We start from the raw sequence: 21602 nt of genomic DNA on the forward strand, positions 1-21602 counted from the left end.
TACTGCTAAGGATAATAATAATAATTGTAGAGACTTAAAGAGTCAGGAAACTTAAACCTGTATTTCCTTCCTCCTCTACATCCACTGCCATGGATTTCTCTGCAAAACTCCCTTTCCTTAGAAAAGTCATCCATGCTTATTTATCTCCTTTTCTTCACCTTCTACTCTCTCTTAAACCCACTTCAGATTTTTAAATAACAACTTTATGGGAATAAAATTCACATACCATAAAATTCACCCTCTTTATACAGTTTTGTGTTTTTCTAGTATGTTCACAAAGTTGTGCAACCATCACGACTATATAATTTCAGAATATACTCATCCTCCCCAAAACAAATGACATGTCCATTAGCAGTCACTCCCCATTCCCCCTGACAGCTGCTAATTTTTTTTTCTCTCTCTGCTAATTTGCCTGTTTTGGACATTTCAGATAAACATAATGATACTCTATCTGGCCTTTTGTGTCTGGCTTTTTTCACTTAGCATACTCACTTATTGTAATTCTTTCATGTAGCGGTACTTCATTCCTCTTTATGACCAAATTATATTCCACTGTCTGGCTATACCACATTTCGTTTATACATTTACTACTTGATGGACCCTTGGGTTCTTCTCCCTGTTTGGCTATTATGAATAATACTACTATAAATATTCATATACAAGTTTTTCTGTGGACATGCTTTCAGATCTTTGGGGTAGGTACTTAGGAGTAGAATCCTGAGTCCTGGTCACTCTATGTTTAACTTTTTGTTGTTCAGTTGCTAACTTGCGTCCTACTCTTTGTGACCCCACAGACTTCAGCACACCTGGCTTACCTGTCCTTCACTATTCCTGGAGTTTGCCCAAGTTAACTTTTTGAGGAAGTGCCAAACTATTTTCCAAAACAGCGGCATCATTTTACAGTCCCAACAATAGCCTATGGATGTTCTAATTGTCCACATTCTCATACACACTTGTTATTTTCTATTTTATTTTATATTGCCATCCTGTTGACTGCTAAGTGATGTCTCAGTGTGGTTTTATTTTCATTTTACTAATGGCTGATGATATTGAACATCTTATGTGCTTTTTAGTTAAATTTTTATTTTACCAGTTTCATCGAAATCAACATAGGCTTTCAACAGTACTGACTCTGTTGATTATATACCAGAAGGGAAGATAGAGTAGAAATCACATTCAGGGGTTGGTTATACTCTCCATGAAATTCCTCCTTTCATCAATTTTCGAACTTACCCTCTCTTGATTGGCCTCATTCTTTGCTGTATCCTTAGTCTTAGTCCTACTACTTCTCTTCCCAAACTTCAAATGTTGAAGTGTTCCAGTTCTGTAGCTGTGCACACTGCATTTTTTGCATGACATTTATATCCCCCTGAAATTAAGTTGTATGTTTATTTGCTTGTTTATTTTCAGCATCACCCATTGCAGTATAGTTCTAAGGAGGCAGTGACTTTGTCTTGTTCATTACTATATCCCTGGTTTCTAGAATAACACCTGGTTCTAAATATTTTTGCACGAATAAATGTATTAAAAAATGTAGACGTTATCTGAATAAAGAACAAAGATCTCCATAATTAAATAAGCTTCTGGATTGCTAATTGAACAAATTTAACCATGTGTCTTTTGGGTACATCTTCTCTGACAGTATACTAGTGAGCGTTGTGAAATTGTAGTTGACCATGAAAAATTTTTTGGTATGTAGTGCATCATAGATTTTTAAAAATACTCTTATACTGCAACATTTAATTAGAGGTTTTATTAGCACTTAGAAAGGTCAGTTGTGATCACCAAAGCTCAACATGAATTCACTAAGAACAAATTAGGTCAAATTACCCCTGTATGTGCTGTTTGTGGGGGCTTTATCAGGCCATTCTATTGGAAGGCGATGGCAATGGTGTTCCTTCAAAACAGGAAGGTTTTGAGCTGGTTTTATCATCATTTCCCTTTTCTGAGAAGTTGAGTGGGTTGTCAGGATCTTGTGATCAATCTGTCATTTAAGGATTTAAGTCAAGCCATCAGGCTGGGTTGAGATCTATGTCCTTGGGGGAAATCACCTGTATGGTGAGCCGTTGGCTTTCATCAGTGTCACGGGGAATTTAAGGTGGTTACCAGTCATCAAGAGTGGCATTCCAGGACTGGGTGGTAACTGAGCCCCATAGAGATAGCCCTGAACTAAACCCAGGAGAGCAAGGTAAAGGAACAGAGGTGTGGAATGGGCCTGGACCCAGGAAGTTTCCCTAATGTAAGCTCACAACTACCTGTATGACCTTGGTGAATGAAGATGGGCATATTCCGAAGGACAAGGCACAGAGGGTGACCAGTGAGAAGGAGGCCAGGCAAGCATTCAGTGATATGACTCCCAGAACGCAACAGGGCAGGCAAAGTGGTGAGTGACTCTGATGCCCATGTTAGCGTGTTTTCAGAAGAGGAGGTCAGGAACCAGATGGATCGTCTGAACCAGTGATTCTCAAGGTATGGCCCTGAACCAGCAACACTGATATCACTGGGAGTTTGTTAGAAACGCAGAATTTAAGGGTCTGGTGATCAGTGTTTCACCAAGCCGCAGATGCCTGCTCAGGTTTGAAAACTGCTAGTCAAAGCAACAGAAATAAGCTTTAGCAACAGGATAACTTTAACCATGCTCCATTCAAAGAACTTCGTAAGTATTTTCCCTACTGGTATAGGAACCAATCCCTGAATGTGATTTCTACTCTATCTTCCCTTCTGGTATGGGAACCAACCCCTGAATGTGATTTCTACTCTATCTGCCAGTTAGAAAAATGATAAACATAACTAAAAAGTAAGAGTCATACTACTGCAGTTCTGTCTGCTGAGTATTTCCTATGTACTATGTACTAAGCAGCCAGCTAAGGACATGGTTAGCTGATTTGTTCCCCTCAACAGTTCTGTGCAGTTGAAATGATTGCAGCCCCTATTATCTGTAATGGTTCTGAGATTTAGGACTTACGAGGCAAGACCACAGAAGCTAGTAAGGGGAAGTTCCAGGAGTTGCATTAGGCCCTTTGGCTGCAGAACACTAGTCTGGAATACCTGATTGTTATAAAATCCGAGGTAGATGGTGGGTGGGTGGATGGATGGAAGAAAGGCAGGAAAAAAGGCAAGGAGGACAGGAAGAAAGAAGTAGAAAAGGAAGGAAAGAAGATGGAAAGGGTAGCTGCAGGCTTAGGAAGTAAAGATGGAGTGAAGGATAGGCTATTTCCATGAACTATGGCATTTTTCCAGTCTTGCTATTAAGTCAACTAGCCCATGTGCATTAATCAGTTTCAGTGTGGGCTTATCCAGCACTGGTTCTTTCTAAGAATTTGGTTCCATGGATAGTCAGTGATAGCTTTCTCCCCCCTGTTGTTTTTTTCTCCCTGTCTCTCACTGCTCACCTTGTCTTTGTGACTTAGGCATGAGCTCGTCCCAGGTGCCAAGCAATCCATAAATGGCTTTCTCATTAACTGGAGAATATTCTGGGAAAACATGTGACTCTTTGGGGACTATGTGCTCAGGGGCTGTTGTGAAGCTCCTCTCTGCTTCATTCACCTTGGGCGGTCTTGCTCCCTGCCTCTGCTTTAAGAGCGTATCATTTCCCCCTCCTTATGCAGCAAAGCCACAGGGACACTTAATCTCACAGTCTCCAGAGGTTGTTGGGAGGCTTGGAGCCTGGTCGCTGTAATCAAGAAGGGGTGGGTGTGATCAGAGACTGGGTCTGATTCTTTGTCTGCCTCTCCACATTTAGGTTTTTCCTTTTTCCATTCCTCCCCCTGGTTTGTAATGAAGGAGGGGACAGAGCTCAAGGGCAGGCGTGAGGTTTAACTTCAGCTGAGGTACAATAGAGGCTATTTGGAAAATAAAACTTTCAAATGGCAAGTTAGCCTTGAAGGATATATTGAATTAGATATGCAGTGCTCCTTGATTCATGATCTCTGCATAATAGCATTGCTAAGTATATTACCTGGATGCTTTAGTATACTAGAGAAATGGGCTGTTTAAAAGATTAACTTCACAGAATCGGTGTTAACAGGCTGATGAAGAACGTGGGAGTAAGAGCCGGATGGGTGAGCGTCTTGTGCTGACCCTACCACTTCCAGTGGGCCCTTGACCTCTCTGAGTATAGATGCCCTCATCTGTAAAATGGAGATCAAAGTAGAAGTTTGTAGGGGGTTATTTAGATCATTAAATGAAACAAAAGCCAAGCACAGTGCTTTCTTACAGTAATTCAACACCTAATAAGTGAGAACTGTTTACATTACTATTATGTGATTATTATTTGAAGTCCTGACTCTGTAATTTGCTTCATAGTCCTTTTTACTCTCACTCATCTGCTCTTTGTTTATGCAGTTCTCTGTTAGCCAGTTCTTATTTCTGTTTCAGAGTCGCCATGGTCACCTTTGAAGACGTGCTGTCATTTCAAAGCACTGGCTAAATACAACCGAGACTGACAACTATGAATAATTCCACAGAGCCCCTAAAAAACTGGCATTTCACTCAAACTCTCGTATATGCCACCACATTGTCCTGTCTTGTTTTTTGCCTCTCTCCTCTCTGCAGATTTCAGATATGGTTACTGGAGATGATAATCATCTTCCTCTGAAAAATAATCCAGCAGGAACCCATGTGGAGTAATTGGACTTCACGAGAGCATCGCTGTCAAGTCTCGAAATATATGAGGAAGTAATCACATTTTATTCTTTCTTTACTTTTTCAGCATGTTCACATCCACATCCTTCCAAGGAAGGCTGGAGACTTTGACCGGAATGACAGCATCTATGATGAGGTAGGTCTGCTCTCTCTGATCTTATCGTTTGATCACTGGTGCTATCAGTGTAATGAAATCAATCTGATGAATCAGAAACACTGGAGGTATGGTCTTCAATGGTATTCTACCCAGTAAGACTTGAAAGTGGCAGTAGAGGCCAAGAAGCCAAGAAGGCCCTCTGCAGAAACTGAAGACAAATGAATTATAATGATGTTCTTTTTCAAATGAAATTTGGCAGAAGCCAGGTGTCCTTGTGATTTCTGCCCTGTCATTTACCAGGGCACTAAACATTTGCGTGGAGATACAGCCCAGAGGTTCCATAGGAGGTAATTTAGAGTGCCACCAATGGAAACCAAGCAGATTGATGTGTGACGTTTTTTTTAGTAGAATACTACATTTAATTTTAAAACCACTTTGAAATCCAGTTTGTCTTTCCTAATAGCATTTATTCAGAGTGGAACTTTGAATTGTGGTCAGCAGAAACTAGGTTGGTTTGAACGATAATGTTGCAGGAAGGGTGACCCCTTCCAGGGCCTGTGAGTGTGCTCTTATCTCACAATCAGAAATGAACTGTCCAAGGAAACACACATACTAACAAAGCAAGACACTTTATTGGGAAGAGGCGCCCGGTCAGAGAGCAGGAGGGTGAGGGAACCCGGGGGGACTGTTCTGCCATGTGACTCACAGCCTCGGCTTATATGGTGATGGGCTTAGTTTCCGGGTTGTCTCTGGCCGATCATTCTGACTCAGAATCCTTCTGGGTGGCCCACCCATTGCTCAGCCAAGATGGATTCCAGCAAGGAGGATTCTGGAAGGTCGGTAAGACATGAACTGGCGTCTCCTCTCTCCTTTTGACCTTTCCTGATTTCTTTGGGTTTATGGTGGTTTGCTAGTTCTGCGTCCCTTACCAGGACCTCCTGTTGTAAGGTAACTCGTGCAAGCGACTCATGCAAGTGTCTCGCCTGGCCAGGGCAGGCGGTTTCAGTTAGTGTTTCCCCTCACAATAAGAGTGTAACCCCCGTGTCATAAACAGTTAGCGGTTAACTTATGACTTCCCTTCAAAGATATAAATGTGACACCAGTGTAAAGATGAATAGCAAGAGCCAGGTGATCTGCTCCTAGGGCCTCGTCTACATGAGAACCTTGGTGTGTCTGTCTGTGCTATGTGAACTGTGCTGTTTGTAATAGATGTATTGGTGTGAAGGAAAAAAAATGATTTCAACATGACTACTTTTAGCTAGGAAAGGGCACATATGTTCCCCACATGTGAGAGCTGATCCGATGGTAGTGGGGGCCTGGAGTGCTTGGCTGGGAAGGGTTCTGAGGCTGTTCTGGATGCATCTGAATGTGCTGTGATAGATTAGCAATGTCTGCCATGGTTATCAAATATGAGGGAGGAGCCATTTATTTGACACTCCTGTTCTATCCCCTTGAGAATGATGTTTCAAGTACATTTTATAATTTTAATTGTTTGTCATGGCACGTGACCTCTATGATGATTCCCACCTGGTTTCTAGCAGTCAGAAGCATTTTTATTTTAATTTATAGGGGTTTTTATGCATCTTTTTAAACATATATTTGTATTTATTTGTAGTAACTAGGTATTAAAATGGCTACCCAAACCCTGAAAATTAAGATCAAGAGGTCAACAGTTAGTAATGGGACTTATAAAGCATTTATCTGGGAGTCACTGAGTTCTCTGAGGTGACGAGTGAGCATGTCTAGGGCATCTCTCGCTGTCTTAGGTATCCTGTTTTTTCGAAGGGCTGCAGTCCACCTGTGTAGGGTAGACACATTCTAATCACTGTCCATAGTGCTGCTCTGTGGACCAATTGCTGCAAATCTCAGTTCTCAAGGGGTCCTATTCCCAGAGATACTAATCCAGTATATTACAGAGCCACATTAGAGTCAGTAATTGTGTGTGCATAAGAAAATCCCCAGGAGATTCTGGTTCTTGGCTAGGTGTGGGAATGCACTTTTCTCCCATATTTGTGCTTTCTCAAAGCTATGTCCTATAATATTTTAAACTGAACTCATTTTCATTGGATGTGGAATGTATTTTGGTGGTTAGTAAGGGCTTAGTTTGAGTTGGAAGAAAATTAGAATTATGGAGTAATTATGAAAGAGATGCATTTTGAAAAAATCCAAGTAATGATCTTATTAGCATAAACTAAGGTTAATAAAATGTTGCCAAGTATAGGCTATTTTAATGAATAAATTAACACATGATTTATATACAAGTGAATACTGCTAAAGCAGTATTAAAAGTACTTGAAAACACTGTTTTCTTAGACTGAACTGTCACCTTGAAATCTTGTTTGTATTCCAAATGTGCTTGTGACAAAAGCTGCAGGGCTACATTTCAACCCTATTGGAGACACAGTGTCCAAGGTCAAGGTTGGCATGTGGCCTTTCTCTCCTCTCTTACGCTTTTGCTCTCATGTGCACCCTCTCCCAGGGTCTCCAGCCCCACAGGTGAAGCAACATGTGTCCCTACCTCCTACCTATTAGGAGAAGCTTCTCAGGGGAAGTAACTGCTAGAAGAGTTTTACTTGGTGAGTTATAAGTACCCAGTAAGGGAAACTGTGCTAAGAAACTTGAAAAGATTGAACTTTGCAGACAGCCAGAGTTAGGTTCCAATTCCAGTGCCACCTACTGCTTGTGGGACATTGGACAAGTCACTTAATCCCCTTTTCTTTAAAATGCAGATATATATAAAACATACACTTCAAAAGGTTGTTGCATGTAATATATGACGTGACTGCAGGGTTCCTCAGCCTCTAGACTGCAAACCTGTAACTCCTGTCAGATCAGTGGCAACATTAGATTAGAAATAAAGTGCACAACAAATGGAACACGCTTGAATCATCCCGAAACCATCCCCTCCACCTGTGGTCTGTGGAAAAATGGCCTTCCATGAAGTTGATCCCTGATGCCAAAAAGGTAGGGGACTGCATGAAAAGCTTACTGCAGAGACTGGTGCATACTAAGCATTTATTAGTAAGTAACTGTTTCTCTTCTTATTAATGTTATTAGTTTTGTTTTTCAAAAACAAAAATAGCCACAGTGGGTCAATGGGGAACCTGGATTTGAAGCCAGGTCATTGGATGCCCCCACTGAGCACTTCTTTCAAGGGTCAGAGTTCCAATTTTCCCTCTGTTTTAAATCACTCATTCTGAGATTCGTCTTCCTCTTTGTACAAAAATACATCTCCAGTTTGAGTACATAATAAGATAATGTCTAGAAAGCAGCACGAGAAACATGAGGCATTACACAGGCGTTATTGGTACAAGACATAACGGACATTAGATTGAGTGATCTTAATCAGAAGTGATGGAGTGATGAGGGGCAGCATTCTTTATCCTGATGGGAGCACTGGCTCCAGATTATGCATCTCTCCATGAAATACAACAAACAGACTGCCTGGGAGGGCGGGGAGTGGAGTGGGGACAGCAGGAGACTGAGCTCCATAAAACGTAATTGTATTCCTACTGCTGCAGAAATAGAAAATGATGCCTGCAGAAGCTCTGGATTATAAATGGGCTAGGAATGTTGTGTTCTCCCCAGGCGCTATTTGCAGAAGGATGGTGACAAATCCGAGAAGGTTCACAGAAAGGTGATGGGATGACAGAGCCTGGAAACAGTTACCTGGGGAGTCACTGAAGGTGAAGATGTGTTGTCTGAAGAACACGTGTGGTTCGTAGAGGGAAGGCAGTGACAGGTTACCATTTCTAAATATCTGAAGGGCTGGCAGGTAGAAAAGGTATTGAAGCTGTTTTAAATGGTTCCAGAGAGCAGATATAGAACTCTTAGGCATCAAGAAGGCAGTTACCAGTTCCACAGACCAGCAGGTCAAATTGATAGAAACTTCTGAAGGCTTAGAGTGACTTGCGAGGGGGTGAGCTTCCCATCACTGGACCTATGCAAGCATGGAGAAGATGGCTGTGTTTCTTCGGGAGGACTTCTCAGTCCAGTTCTTGGATGGGCCACATGGTTCTGTGTTTCCTGTTTTTACATATCTGGCTATTTGATGATTACTTCCATTTTTAGGTTACATAAGTTCTGTAACAAATAGTGTAGGGTTTTTGTTGTTGTTAGTATTACAGCATTTGGGTTGCTTCCTAATAAAAAATAGCCTGTCTTGTTCAGTTCATGGAAATATAAGCAATAACTCTTCCTTGACTAACATGAGATTACTTGAATGATTAATCTTCTTCCCAGCCTCCTTCCTGGTTTTCCTCTAGCTCGGCATTGCCTTTGATGTTCCATGGGCTTTGTTTGCCTCCTCATGTGTGTTTTATTTTGCCTGTGAAGAATTTTTTAATGTAAGGCTCTATTTTGCCTGCAACACATTTTTTAATGAGTCTGGATGCTATTAGGCATGTCACTCATTCTCTGGGTCACTACCACTGTTGGTCTCTTACCCGACTTGCCTCATTTGTTTTTACCTGCTTGGCCCTTGAAGACATTTGAGTTTGAAATCTCTATGTCATGGCTTACTCCTCAAATATTACTAGTCCCCTGTATCCTCCATCCAGTCTGCATGCCACTTACCTGTTACATCTGCTTCACCTCCTTGCTCCCTTGTTTACAATGCCCTGGGTGAGTCCTTTCGCTTCAGCAGTGGGTCTGCCCACGTCCCCAGTTCCTCTTAATCTCATTCTCTCTCACCACTTGCTTTTGTCAATTTCTTGTTCCCACCTCAGGAACTTTGTATATATTGTTTTCTTCACCTGTGACTTCTTCCATTTTCTCTTCCCCTTCATGCGACTCCCATATCTTCTACCAAATCCAAGTACAAATATAACTTCCTCCAAAAGTCCTTTTTATTGATCCTCCTCCACCTCATCTAAGATAGCTAATCTCCTCTCCACTCTGTGGTAAGACTATTGTATTTCCATGCTTATTTCTTCATAACACCACACTCAAAATAATGTAGTGTGTTATTCACTGCCCACATCCCCAACTGTGCTATCAAGTCATGAGAACAGGGACCTAATCTGATACAGAACAGGTAAATAAATATTTGTTAAATGAATGAAAACCTGAAAGAACAGGGCGTTGAAATAGAGGAACTTGAAATTCCCTACTACTCCTTACATAATTTAAAAGAAGAGAACATCTTGCTTTTCAGAAGGTCAGTTTATTAATTCATAGCTACATTAGGTGAGATTCTGACATGGTGTTATCAGCTGTCTGAGGTTAATGTAATGGGGCATTGATGGAATGAAGTCTGTTGACCAGAAATCAGCATGCTGCTGCTGCTGCTAAGTCGCTTCAGTCATGTCCCACTCTGTGCGACCCCACAGCTGGCAGCACACCAGGCTCCTCCATCCCTGGGATTCTCCAGGCAAGAACACTGGAGTGGGTTGCCATTTCCTTCTCCAATGCATGAAAGTGAAAAGTGAAAGTGAAGTCACTCAGTCATGTCCGACTCTTAGCCACCCCATGGACTGCAGCCTACCAGGCTCCTCCGTCCGTGGGATTTTCCAGGCAAGAGTATTGGAATGGGTTGCCATTGCCTTCTCCGAATCAGCATACAGAGGGCTGCAGATTGCGGCACATCAGAAGTGCTTGGTGAAGTAGTTATAAACCTTGTCTGTAACAAACACATTTGTGGAATTTGCTGACAACAAGCACAAAACTTTCTCCTTCTTTCTTTCCAACCTTGATTACCATTTCTGAGTTTATCTTCACCTGCTCTTCCTCCAGCTCTCTGTCCTGAGTTTTCCCTTATGCATTTTGTTTAGTAGTTTATAATCCTTATTTCAGAAGATTAATCTCTCTTCTCTGCCTCAGAACAGTTCAAGCTCCATCCTTTCCAAGGCAAAATCTCTGGTAAAGCCCTGTCTTTCCAGTTCTCCATGCAGATCTTATTTATATGGTGCTCCTAGACCCTTTCTAGTTATTTAAATTTCCATGAAATACAAGAGACTTTCTCTGAAGTCAGTGGACCCTCCATTATCTTGACAAGTTGATGAAGATTATGATAATGACATAAATGTGTCCTTGGATAAGAGATCATGTTCAGCAAATGTGGGTAATGGAAACACCCCTTGCTTAATGCTGTGCTACATCATCTCATTAACCCAGTAAGGCTTGCCCTAGCTGTGTCCCAAATAAGCAACTCTCATAACTGTATTAGACAATTCATTAAATGTTTATGGATGGCATTGAATGGTTGTGATTGTGCACTGTGTATAAAACCCATTACTGACTAAGCAAGTGACTATTATTAAAGCCAATGAGACTAGCAATCAGCAATTGGAAAAACTCAACCATGAATTTCATAGACAGAGCAACTGTGGGTTCAAGCATATCATGGGAAACAATTGCTTGGCTAAACACAATGCATGAACAAAATCAATTTGCTAAAATGCAGGTCATTTGGCCCTGAGAGCTGCAGAAAACTATTATATTGCTGATAATATTTATTGTTGAACTTGGATCTCTTTCACACATCATTTGACAATGGGCTCAAAGTCCATGGGTCCCCAGTTGACTCTTCAAAAGGGAAGGAATGTTTCACTGAGACAGTTAATTAGCTTTTTTCCTCTGGGTTCAATGATGTCCTCATACTGATAAACGCGTTTTTCAGTGTTTGAGAATTTCGGCTTGAAAACTTTGTTACCTCTTGTTAAGGATACGCCTTTGCTTCCTCTTCAGCTCATGAGAACTTTTAACTCAAAGAAGCTGGGTATGATATAACCAACAAATAAATACATAATAGTCGTAATTGAATGATCTGTGACCTCAAATTCTCACTGAGTGGATCTCCAAGGGGTCTTTCGATAGCTATTTTAATGATAAAAGAACTTGGTAGACATCTGGTTTACGCTTACCTGTATCAGATTATTATTGAGTTCAATCTGTATGTCCTTTGGATTAGAGAAACAGAGTAGACTTTATCTGGTTAAAAATTATTTCCACCTATTTTTCCTAGTAGAGATAAGAATTCAGGGAGGATGTAATTCAGATTATTCACATTTGGTGGAGTCTATACATGTGGAGGGTTGAGAAGCGTGGAAGGATATGATGGTGGGCTGGGGGCCTCCAGAGCAAATCAGGACATCACTGGTCACTTAAGAGGAGAAAAAGAAGGAAAGAAGGCAGAAGAGTAGCTGATAATGAGAGGATAGGGTCTGCAGGATAAGTTGAAAGGCAAAGGATGCCACCTCTATGGTTTTTCCTAGAGTCAGTTTCCAGAGGACTGCTACCCTGGGGTTTTCCCAAAGCTACTCTTCCTTCTCATTTGAATATGCTCAGAGGCATGTTAGTGAGAAATAAGCAAGAGGAAATTAATTACATGTTAGTCTTTCCCTGCTGCTGCTGTTGCTGCTGCTAAGTCGCTTCAGTTGTGTCCGACTCTGTGACCCCATAGACGGCAGTCCACCAGGCTCCCCCGTCCCTGGGATTCTCCAGGCAAGAATACTAGAGTGGGTTGCCATTTCCTCCTCCAATGCTTGAAAGTGAAAAGTGAAAATGAAGTCGCTTAGTTATGTCCAACTCGTAGCGACCCCAGGGACTGCAGCCCACAAGGCTTCTCCGTCCATGGGATTTTTCAGGCAAGAGTCTTTCCCTAGTACCGAGTAAAACCACTGCGTCAAACTGTTCTACATGGCCCTCCCTCATTATTTCCTAAATAAGGCTTTGTGTGTGCCCTCCACTGTGAATTCTCTCTACAAACAGACACATTCCAGGAGAAACTTATAAGGTACTTGCTAGTTAAGGTGGACGATATCTGCTCTAAGAAGTCTTGTTGCCAGGGTATCTTTCTGTCTGTCTGTCTTTTTCTTGCAGTTTTGTTCTTAGTTACTGTTAATTGTGTCAAACCTCAGTTAATATCAAGACTTGAAGACTGAGACATTTGTGTGTTTTTTATAGTCTTAATTAGGTTTATAATCACAATTTTTAGCATAGCTATCAATGAACAGTCTCTTACGAGGAGTGTCTGAAAAAGTTTTGATAACTTTGGAGTTCATGGCCCACTAAAGCCAACTATCAAGATCTCCCATAAGGGGCCTTCCCTGTTGGCTCAAGGGCTAAGACTCCTTACTCCCAATGCAGGGAGTTTCAATCTGGTTTCAATCCCTGACCAGGGAACTGGATGCCACATGCCACAACCAAGACCTGGCACAGCCAAATAAATATATAAATAAATATTTTTAATAAGGAAGTTTTTTTTTTAAATTTTAAATATTTTATTTTTAAAAAAAGGTCACCCATAAGAAATATTTTAAATCCATTTTACTTAGAAAGTTGAGAGTATGGGAAATGGGGATAGGAAAAAAGTTATAGGAGGAATAAGTGATGAGCAGAAATGGATAAATACAGCAAGAAAAAGAAAGATATGGATTAAGCACTGATGCATTTCTATCAATATAAATTACAATGGCCTCAAAGAGGAAAGCCCCCAAATATTTTGCTTGATCTCTCTTTTAAAGAAGAAAAGCAAAATAAGCAAGAATTATGGGGGAAAGGAAGATAAAAGCACAATTTTAAAGCCCCAAAGCATTTGAAAAGGCTTTTGCTGTTTTTCAGTTCTCATCTGTCATTCATTAAACAAAGAAAGATGAACTTATTCAAATAACCTTTATTAAATAAAGCCCATTACCCCTTAGCTTGGAGCAGGGCTCAGTCTTTGAAACTATCCTGTCTTGTACACGAGCAGAGAGGAACAATAGGCCTCTGAGTTGCCAGCTTCAGAGAATGGCACACAGAACCCTGGAAACATAACCTGGCATTTGAAATTGCAGCTTGGGTGACCGCAATGTGGGTGCGCTTTTGTTACTGTCAGGTTGCATCTATCTTCAGTGCCCCCAGTCTGTACTTTGTACGTTGCATTCTAAAGCAAGACTGCCCCATTTAGATAGAAAGTGAATTAAACACACAATTAAAAATGTTTAATAGCCACATTTGCTGTTGTTCCGTTGCTAAGTTGTGTTAACTCTTTGTGACTCCATGGCCTACAGCAGGCCAGGCCTTCCTGTCCTTCACTATCTCTCAGAGTTTGTTCAATTTCATGTCCATTAAGTCAGTGATGCCATCCAACCATCTCATCCTCTGCCACCCTCATCTCCTCCTGCCCTCAGTCTTTTCCAGCATCACGGTCTTTTCCAATGAGTCGACTCTTCGCACCAGGTGGTCAAAGTATTGGAGCTTCAGCTTCAGCATCACTCTTTCCAATGAATATTCAGGGTTGATCTCCTTCAGGATTGACTGGTTTGATCTCCTTGTAGTACAAGGGACTCTCAAGAGTCTACTCCAGCACCACAATTCAGAAGCATCAGTTCTTTGGCTCTCAGCCTTCTTTATGGTCCAGCTCTCACATTAAAACAAGAGAAAAGAAATAGGTGAAATTAACTGTAATGATATCATTTTTAACCCAGTATAGCACAAATATTATCATTCAATATGTAACTAATATAAGTCATTGTTAGTGAGATAGTTGCATCTCTTTTTTGTTTAAGTTCTTGAAATCCAATGTTTTTAGCTTTTCCAGCACAGTTCAACTCAGACTAGCTCCATGTGGTTCAGTTCATTCAGTTCAGTCATGTCTGACTCTTTGCGACCCCATGAATCGCAGCACGCCAGGCCTCCCTGTCCATCACCAACTCCTGGAGTTTACTCAAACTCATGCCCATCGAGTCGGTGATGCCATCCGTGTGGTCAGTGTCTCCCAAACTGGGTGGTGCAGTTTCACAATTTATTCAATCCAGTTAGCCTCATTAGTTTTCATAAGGTGTGATTTGATATAAAACCTGTCAGTTTGTTCACCCTCATCCTCCACATCCAGAGGACAGTTATTTCTTTTCCCTGGTCTTGAAAATGATAACATAGGAATTATGTCATGTAACAATTGGGTTAGGTCCCATCATCCTTGATCAAGACTTTGTTGAAGTTTTAAAGGTTGAAAGGACCTCAAAGATAACCAAATGGATCCCACTACAGAGAGTTTATTTATTATTATTTTTTTATATTTCTGCTACTAATATCATCAGGGATACTCCAAGAATAATCCATGAATTTTGGAGGACCATTTTAACCACTATTTCAGAAGGTCATCACTTTTCTGTGAGTGGCCCAGTTAAACATTATTCAGACGGTTGAACTTTCCTGTTCCACTTTTGAAAAGAAACACATTGAATGGCTTTTTGAGTCAGTTTCATCATCCAGGTGTTGAGACTGGGGCTCTGACTCCAAATCTCCTGGTGTTCATTCTCAACTCTGTTCTTGTACAAGTTGTCCAACTTTTCCTGTATCTCAATTCCCTCATCTATAAGATGGAGAGTGTGATGAGGCTGCTATGATAATTGTTATTACATGTAAAGCCCTAAAACAATACCTAGTGGACAGTTAATGCTCAGTAAATATTAGCTTTGGTAATTGGTGTAATTATTGATGTTATCACCATCATCATCCTGAGAGCATGTCGGAAGCATTCTAAGAAGCTGGTGGGAGTGATGAGGAGTCTCGTGGGCCAGAGACCACCTTCTCTGGAGACCCCAGAGATTTTTGAAATCCAAAGAACCCATTAAGGGGAGATCATACAGGTTCAGTGTCATTGCTTATGACTCTTATCGTGCATGCCTGTGGGTGAGAAGCCTTCACAGACACCGCATCTCAGTAATTTGTGAGCACATTAAATTTTTAAGCTGCCCCGAGTATGCAGCCCGCACTATCAAGACATTCAAACACAGTGAGGGACTCCTTTCCAAGAAGAAGAAATTCTGACTTAAGGGTTTTATTCTCTCTTTCAAATTGCTTTAGATTTGTGTCAGGCAGTGCTTTATAGAGATTTTTATGACTGCCCCACCCCTGACTTAAAAGAGAAAGTTGAAAGATGCCTAATTTTCTTTCTAATGAAAAATCTCGAAAAGGCTCCTACACATGCATAGATCTAGATTCCATGCATTGGATCAATACAGTAATTTATTACAGGTTCTTTAATAGTGAATTGCTATTTAAATTCCAGTGTCTTTCATGTTCCTCATATTGAAATGGGAAGAAAAAAATGTAATAGCTTTGGGCTAATGGACAGACAACAGATTAACAGTAATAAATGATTCTAGTTCTTTATCTTTGTTCCTAGGGAGAGGACTAATGAAAAATAATAATAGAATTAGTATTGTTATTTAATGAGAGTCCACAGTGGATTGGAGTCTATGCTGGGTGCTATGCATATATTACTTTAATCTTTATAAACCTTACTGGATAAGTATCATTAATACCATTATACGGAAGCTAAGTCTCACAGAGGGTGGTTGCCTTACCTTTTAACCAGCTTGTGGCAAACTTGTTTATACTAAAATTTGTTTGACTATAAAGCCTTTGGTCTGAGGCAAATATTAGCTTCCCTTTCATGGAAAACTCGAGGATAATGAAATAAGTGTTTTTCCTAGAGACTACCTTCCAGTGCTAAACTTCCAACAATTTCCAGAATTGTTTTCAACTTTAGAGACATTTGCACATACATACACAGACATATACCCCTCACATCCTAGTTTTGCACTAAACCATAGAGGTCTTGACACATGATTGCTAATCAAGTATGCAAGATTTAAACTGTGAGCAATTGACATTTTACAGAATTAGACATTTTCTCTGCTTTTAGTATATAAGCCCATAGCCTCCATTTAGAAATTTTATTATAGTTTTTTTTGTTTGTTTGCATTTTTGTTTAACACGAGGAAATCATTAACACACTCTAGCCAAGCTTCTACGGTTTCCAAGGTCATCCTTTCCGAGCTGGTTTTGCGCACTGAACCTCTTAAATACTTTTGCATGCTTTATAATGTATTCATGTCATGGTAGCATACTAAAATATTTAAAAGGAAATTGTTTCCCCCTCCCCTTTTTTTTTCCCTCAAAAAGAAACAGCCCTTGCTTACAACTCTCAATGGACCATAAATATCTTCTAGGCCAGCTGCCCAAGTACCTGCTGGGAATCCTTCTTATATTAGCAGTAACTAAAGAACGCATGGAATATTCCCTTTGCACTGAAATGATACCCTGCTCCAGCATCTTCTTTTTCCTTTCAAAGAATTTTAGTTCTTCTTAGAAAACCCTTCAGGTCTTAAAGAGAAATTTGCATGTTTGGGTCAAATTCATGTATGAACTTTGAGCTGGTTTCTCCCATAATTTTGACCATACTAGTTTGTTGCAGGACGGGGAACCCCTTCCAGGGCCCAAGAGTGGGCTCTTGTCGAACTTTCCGAAATGAATTGTCCGAGGAGACACTTGTGCTGACAAAGCAAGAGACTTTCTTGAGAAGGGGCGCCTGGGTGAAGAGCAGCAGGTAAGGGAGCCCAGGAGAACTGCTCTGGCTCACTGTCTCAGCTTTATGATGATGGAGCTAATTTCTGGGTTATGTCTGACCGATCGTCTTGCTTGGCCCATAGTCTCACTCAGAGTCCTTCCTGGTGGCACGTGCACCTCTCAGCCAAAATGGGCCGTGAGAAGGAGCCTGGAAAGTTGCTATTCTCCTCCCTCTTTTGGCCTGTTCTCAGTCCTCCCAGTTACTTTGCAGCGGCAGCACCCTGCTCCTTACCAGGATCTCCTGCTGCGAGCAACTCAGGCAAGCGGGCCTGGCCAAGGTGGGTGGTTTCTATCAACAGTTCCCTAACACAGCCGCCCTCCACCTTCCCTGGTTCAGGCAGTAATGAGAGTGATGGGGAGTGGCGGATGCAGCTTAGCTCGCTTGCCAGCCGCTCACCTCCTGCTGTGGGGCTCAGTTCTTAACAGGCTGCAGACTGGTTAGAGGGTTGGGGACCCCTACCCTAACAAGCTGTTGTCAAATCAGAGGCTGAATATTTCTAGCAACCTGAAATGACATGATGAGCAATCTGACCTGTCTTCTTAGATCATTTCCCATCCAAATGTGTCTACTGTTTACCTTCCTTTCTTGGGGCCCTGGAATAGTCGCTTCTTTCAGAACTCATCTCAGAATCAAGAACTTAAGGAGTTTGAAGGGGTTTCATCTACTGGTGATTTGGTCGAGGGCCGAATTAAACTTGTTAATTTAATTGCAAGTTTAGAGGTTACATGTCCTTGGTTGGTTACCCCCATTCAGTGGAGAGGGAGAATGTGGTGTGATTATGACTGAGCATGCTGGTGAATTAGTGCATCCAGTAAAATACAAGGTGGAGCAGGGAGTCACATTTCCCTCCAACAGATAGATAATAATAACACTGAGGTATATGAAGACCTAGTGACTTTTCCAAAGTCATAGAAATAATAAGAAGCAGATGTGGGATTCATAGTAAGGCTTTCTCTTTCCAGAGTCTGAGTTCTTGTTTACTCTGAGGGCTCTGAGAATGCCCAGAGGTGTTCACTTCTGTCCTTTCTGCCTCTTCATACCCAGTTAATCCCACTGTCTAATGGAAGAGGCTCTCAAGAGATATTTGTTCTGCTGAAGCCCCAGCCCTCTGAATTCAGAGCCCGGACCTCACATTCCTCAGCTCTATTGTTTTCTTTTATCAGCTGCACCCTTCCTTCTTTTAGGGGTGGGGGGAACTGCCTTCCTTTCTATTGAAACCTCCTCTCTACAGTGATGTATGTCAATCATTGCTGAGTAAAACTGAGGGAAAACAAACAAACCACAGAAAGAGCCTGTGCCATCATAATGAGGACAGTAATATACATTATTACATTTCCTGAGATGAGAAAGTATTTTTCAAACTAGCAAAGCCTGATGGGAAAAGAATGAGATTTTTAAAGCTGAGATCAGGCCTTAGTCTAGAAGTAAGGCTTTGCTGGTAACTCCAGAATCATATCACAGACTGGCTCTAGACCTTGTACTGCTTTCTGGAATCTAGACCTTGTACTGGTTTCTGGAATCTTGTACTGGTAAGACTTGTACAGGCCTTAGTCTAGAAGTAAGGCTTTGCTGGTAAATCCAGAATCAAATCACAAAGACTGGCTCTAGACCTTGTACTGGTTTCTGTACTGTACTAGAAATTACTTTGCTAAATGGCCAATGAGGGCTCCATTAGCTCTCTAAGATAGACCAACTCAAGATGGAACAGTACACATACACCTTCATATTGTGGAAATGTGTAACACCCTGCCAAGAGAATGATAGATATTTATATTTTCTCCTGTCTGGGCTCAAAAATGTTGTTGTCTATGTCATAGGGTCCATATTACCTTGGAGCATGGGTCCGTAAAGCTGTATAACTTCTCTATTTAATTTGAATAATCTTCACTTGGGAAATAATTTAATGCCAAATAATAGAAGAGTATACCTTAATGGTATATGTCATATATACAAATGAGTGTTTTGAAATATAAAAGATTGGAATATAATATTGAGGGGGAAAGTGGCATGTAAATCAAGAATTGAATGGAAGCAGATGCACCTAGTAATTGCAAGGGGTCATGGCTAGAAAATGGAATCATAAATCACTCTTCTTTCTTTCTTCATACTCTTTGGCATTTCCCAAACTTTATATAATAAATGAGTAATAATTCTGTAATGTAAAGAAAACACTGAATGATTTTTTAAGGCAGACAGTCTATGTTCCTTTTTACTCATTGGCAGCAACCAAGTGGTGAACAGAAAGACATAGACTTTAGTTTTGGAAAGGATCTCATGGGAGATAGTTGTTCGTGACCTACTGCTTAATTTGAAATACCCAGAGGGATGGCCTTTTGGGGGCTTCCACTCTCAGACTTTTTTGAAAAAAAAATAATTTTTCAGGATAACATTTTTCCTGACTTTCTGATCTGAGAGGCAGGGGAAAGGATACCTTAACACAAGCTCTCATATTGCTGTGATGCCCTGTGGTCTCATGTTCCCCATCCATTTGATCTTGTCTTGGGTTTCCCCTCCATTACTGACTCATCTCTTCTCTCTCTGAGGGTTCTTTGAGTGTTCAGTTCAGTTCAGTCGCTCAGTTGTGTCTGACTCTTTGCAACCCTGTGGACTGCAGCACGCCAGGCTTCCTTGTCCATCACCAACTCCCAGAGTTTACTCAAACTCATGTCCATCATGTTGGAGATGCCATCCAACCATCTCATTCTGTGTCATCTCCTTCTCCTCCCGCCTTCAATCTTTCCCAGCATCAGAGTCTTTTCAAATGAGTCAGTTCTTCCCATCAGGTGGCCAAAGAATTGGAGTTTCAGCTTCAGCAACAGTCCTTCAAATGAATATTCAGGACTGATTTCCTTTAGGATGGGCTGATTGGATCTCCTTGCAGTCGATGGACTTGTTGGATCTCCATGCAGTCGATGGACTGGTCGAATCTCCTTGCAGTCCAAGGGACTCTCAAGAATCTTCTCCAACACCATATTTCAAAAGCATCAATTCTTTGGCACTCAGCTTTCTTTATTTTGAGTGTAACAATCATTAATTTCACAATCACCGGCATGATTACAAAAATGAAATGCTCTTTATTCCCCAAATTTAGTTTATGTCTGGGCTGTGACAACAACCATTTCATCATCCCAGAATCAGGTTTTCCAGTTCAGGTTCAGTGGTTTCTCAGTCTGTCCAAACCTATAATTACGCCCCATTCTGGTGTATAATCTCTCTATTCAGCATTCTGGTCCTTAAAGCTGTTGTAAATATCCTGTCACATGAGGTGGACAGAGATTATGTGCTCTTTGGCATTTGGTGTCCAAGTAATCTGCCTTTCCTGGTCCTTGGGCGTATCCCTGGTCCATGCCAACACCCATAAAGAAAACAGTCATCTTTTGAGGGTGGCAATTATTGGTCTCCTGCATCTCCTGAGGTGCCCATGTCCTGATATGGCCTCTGGTCTAAGCAAATGAAGGACACCTACTCTGTACCCTTTGCCATCTTTTCACTATTATTCTCATGAGCACACACAAAGAAATGATGTTCTGTTCTTCCAAACTTTCCTGAGTTCTGCAGGAGATCAAGGAATCCCCAGCAGCCACTCATACTATCACCATAGCCCTTCATCACTTCCTTTGCAGAGCTGTTTACTATCAGTGTTCTAGATGGGGAAAGCAGAGTCAAGTCCACTCTACTCTTGGATCCCCAAATCCAAAGGGAAGATTTTGTAGGGGGAGCAAAATTTGACTTCCTGAAACCTGTCTCTTTGGCATGAAGATTAATTTAGGTTGATCATGTTTAACCAACAGAAGACTCAGGATATCTTTCTTTTTATCTCCCCCTTAGCTGCCCGGAGAATTTAGATAAAGGATCAGTTCCTAGAATAGAGCTATCATCGGAGATATCTGCAAAGGTTGTGGGCTAGGTGTGGTGAGGGAATCTTGAGGCAGAGCCTAGAGATCGGGGACCCTCTGTGTCCAGTTGTCTCTTGCTAAGTCACCCTAGTCATGTCCGACTTTGTGCAACCCTGCAGACTGTAGCCCACCAGGCTCCACTGTTCATGGGATTTTCTAGGCAAGAATACTAGAGTGGGTCACCATGCCCTCCTCCAGGGGATCCTCCAGACCCAAGGATTGAACCTGCGTCTTTTACATCTACCTGCATTGGCAAGTGGGTTCTTTACCACTAGTGTCACCTGGGAAGTCTGTCCCTGACCCAAAAATTATCTCTTTACCAAACACTTGCTTTCCCATGTTCATGTGAATTGCCTTCCTCCCTTTTGAAATCTCAAATCATTAGCCCAAACATCCCCTTTTGTTTTCAGTTGAAGATGGTATCGAAGGTGAGTATTTGGGCCATTATGGCAAGTTCCTCAGTTTTCTGGGGTCTCTCCCAAGTATACATGTTATTAAGCTCTAGTTCAATATTTTCCTGTTCATCTGTCCCATGTCAGTTTAATTCTTAGACCAGACAAAAGAACCTAGAAGAGCACAAGAAAATTTCTTTCTTCACAATAGTTTCCAGCTAGTCACCTGGAAG

The 21602-nt window shown here is 41.3% G+C and overlaps 1 protein-coding gene across 4 annotated transcripts in view; it reads left to right on the forward strand.

Annotated features, from left to right (window-relative positions):
• FHIT (fragile histidine triad diadenosine triphosphatase) overlaps nt 1-21602 on the forward strand; it is a 1485355-nt gene that overhangs the window by 1275096 nt on the left and 188657 nt on the right. For all 4 annotated transcript variants that reach the window (XM_065933362.1, XM_065933361.1, XM_065933363.1 and 1 more), the window contains one exon: nt 4712-4780. In XM_065933362.1, coding sequence (XP_065789434.1) covers nt 4712-4780 — 69 coding nt within the window. The remainder of the gene's footprint in view (nt 1-4711; nt 4781-21602) is intronic.

The sequence above is a fragment of the Muntiacus reevesi genome, chromosome 4 (genome assembly GCF_963930625.1).
Source record: "Muntiacus reevesi chromosome 4, mMunRee1.1, whole genome shotgun sequence".
In the NCBI taxonomy this organism is placed as follows: Eukaryota; Metazoa; Chordata; class Mammalia; order Artiodactyla; family Cervidae; genus Muntiacus; species Muntiacus reevesi.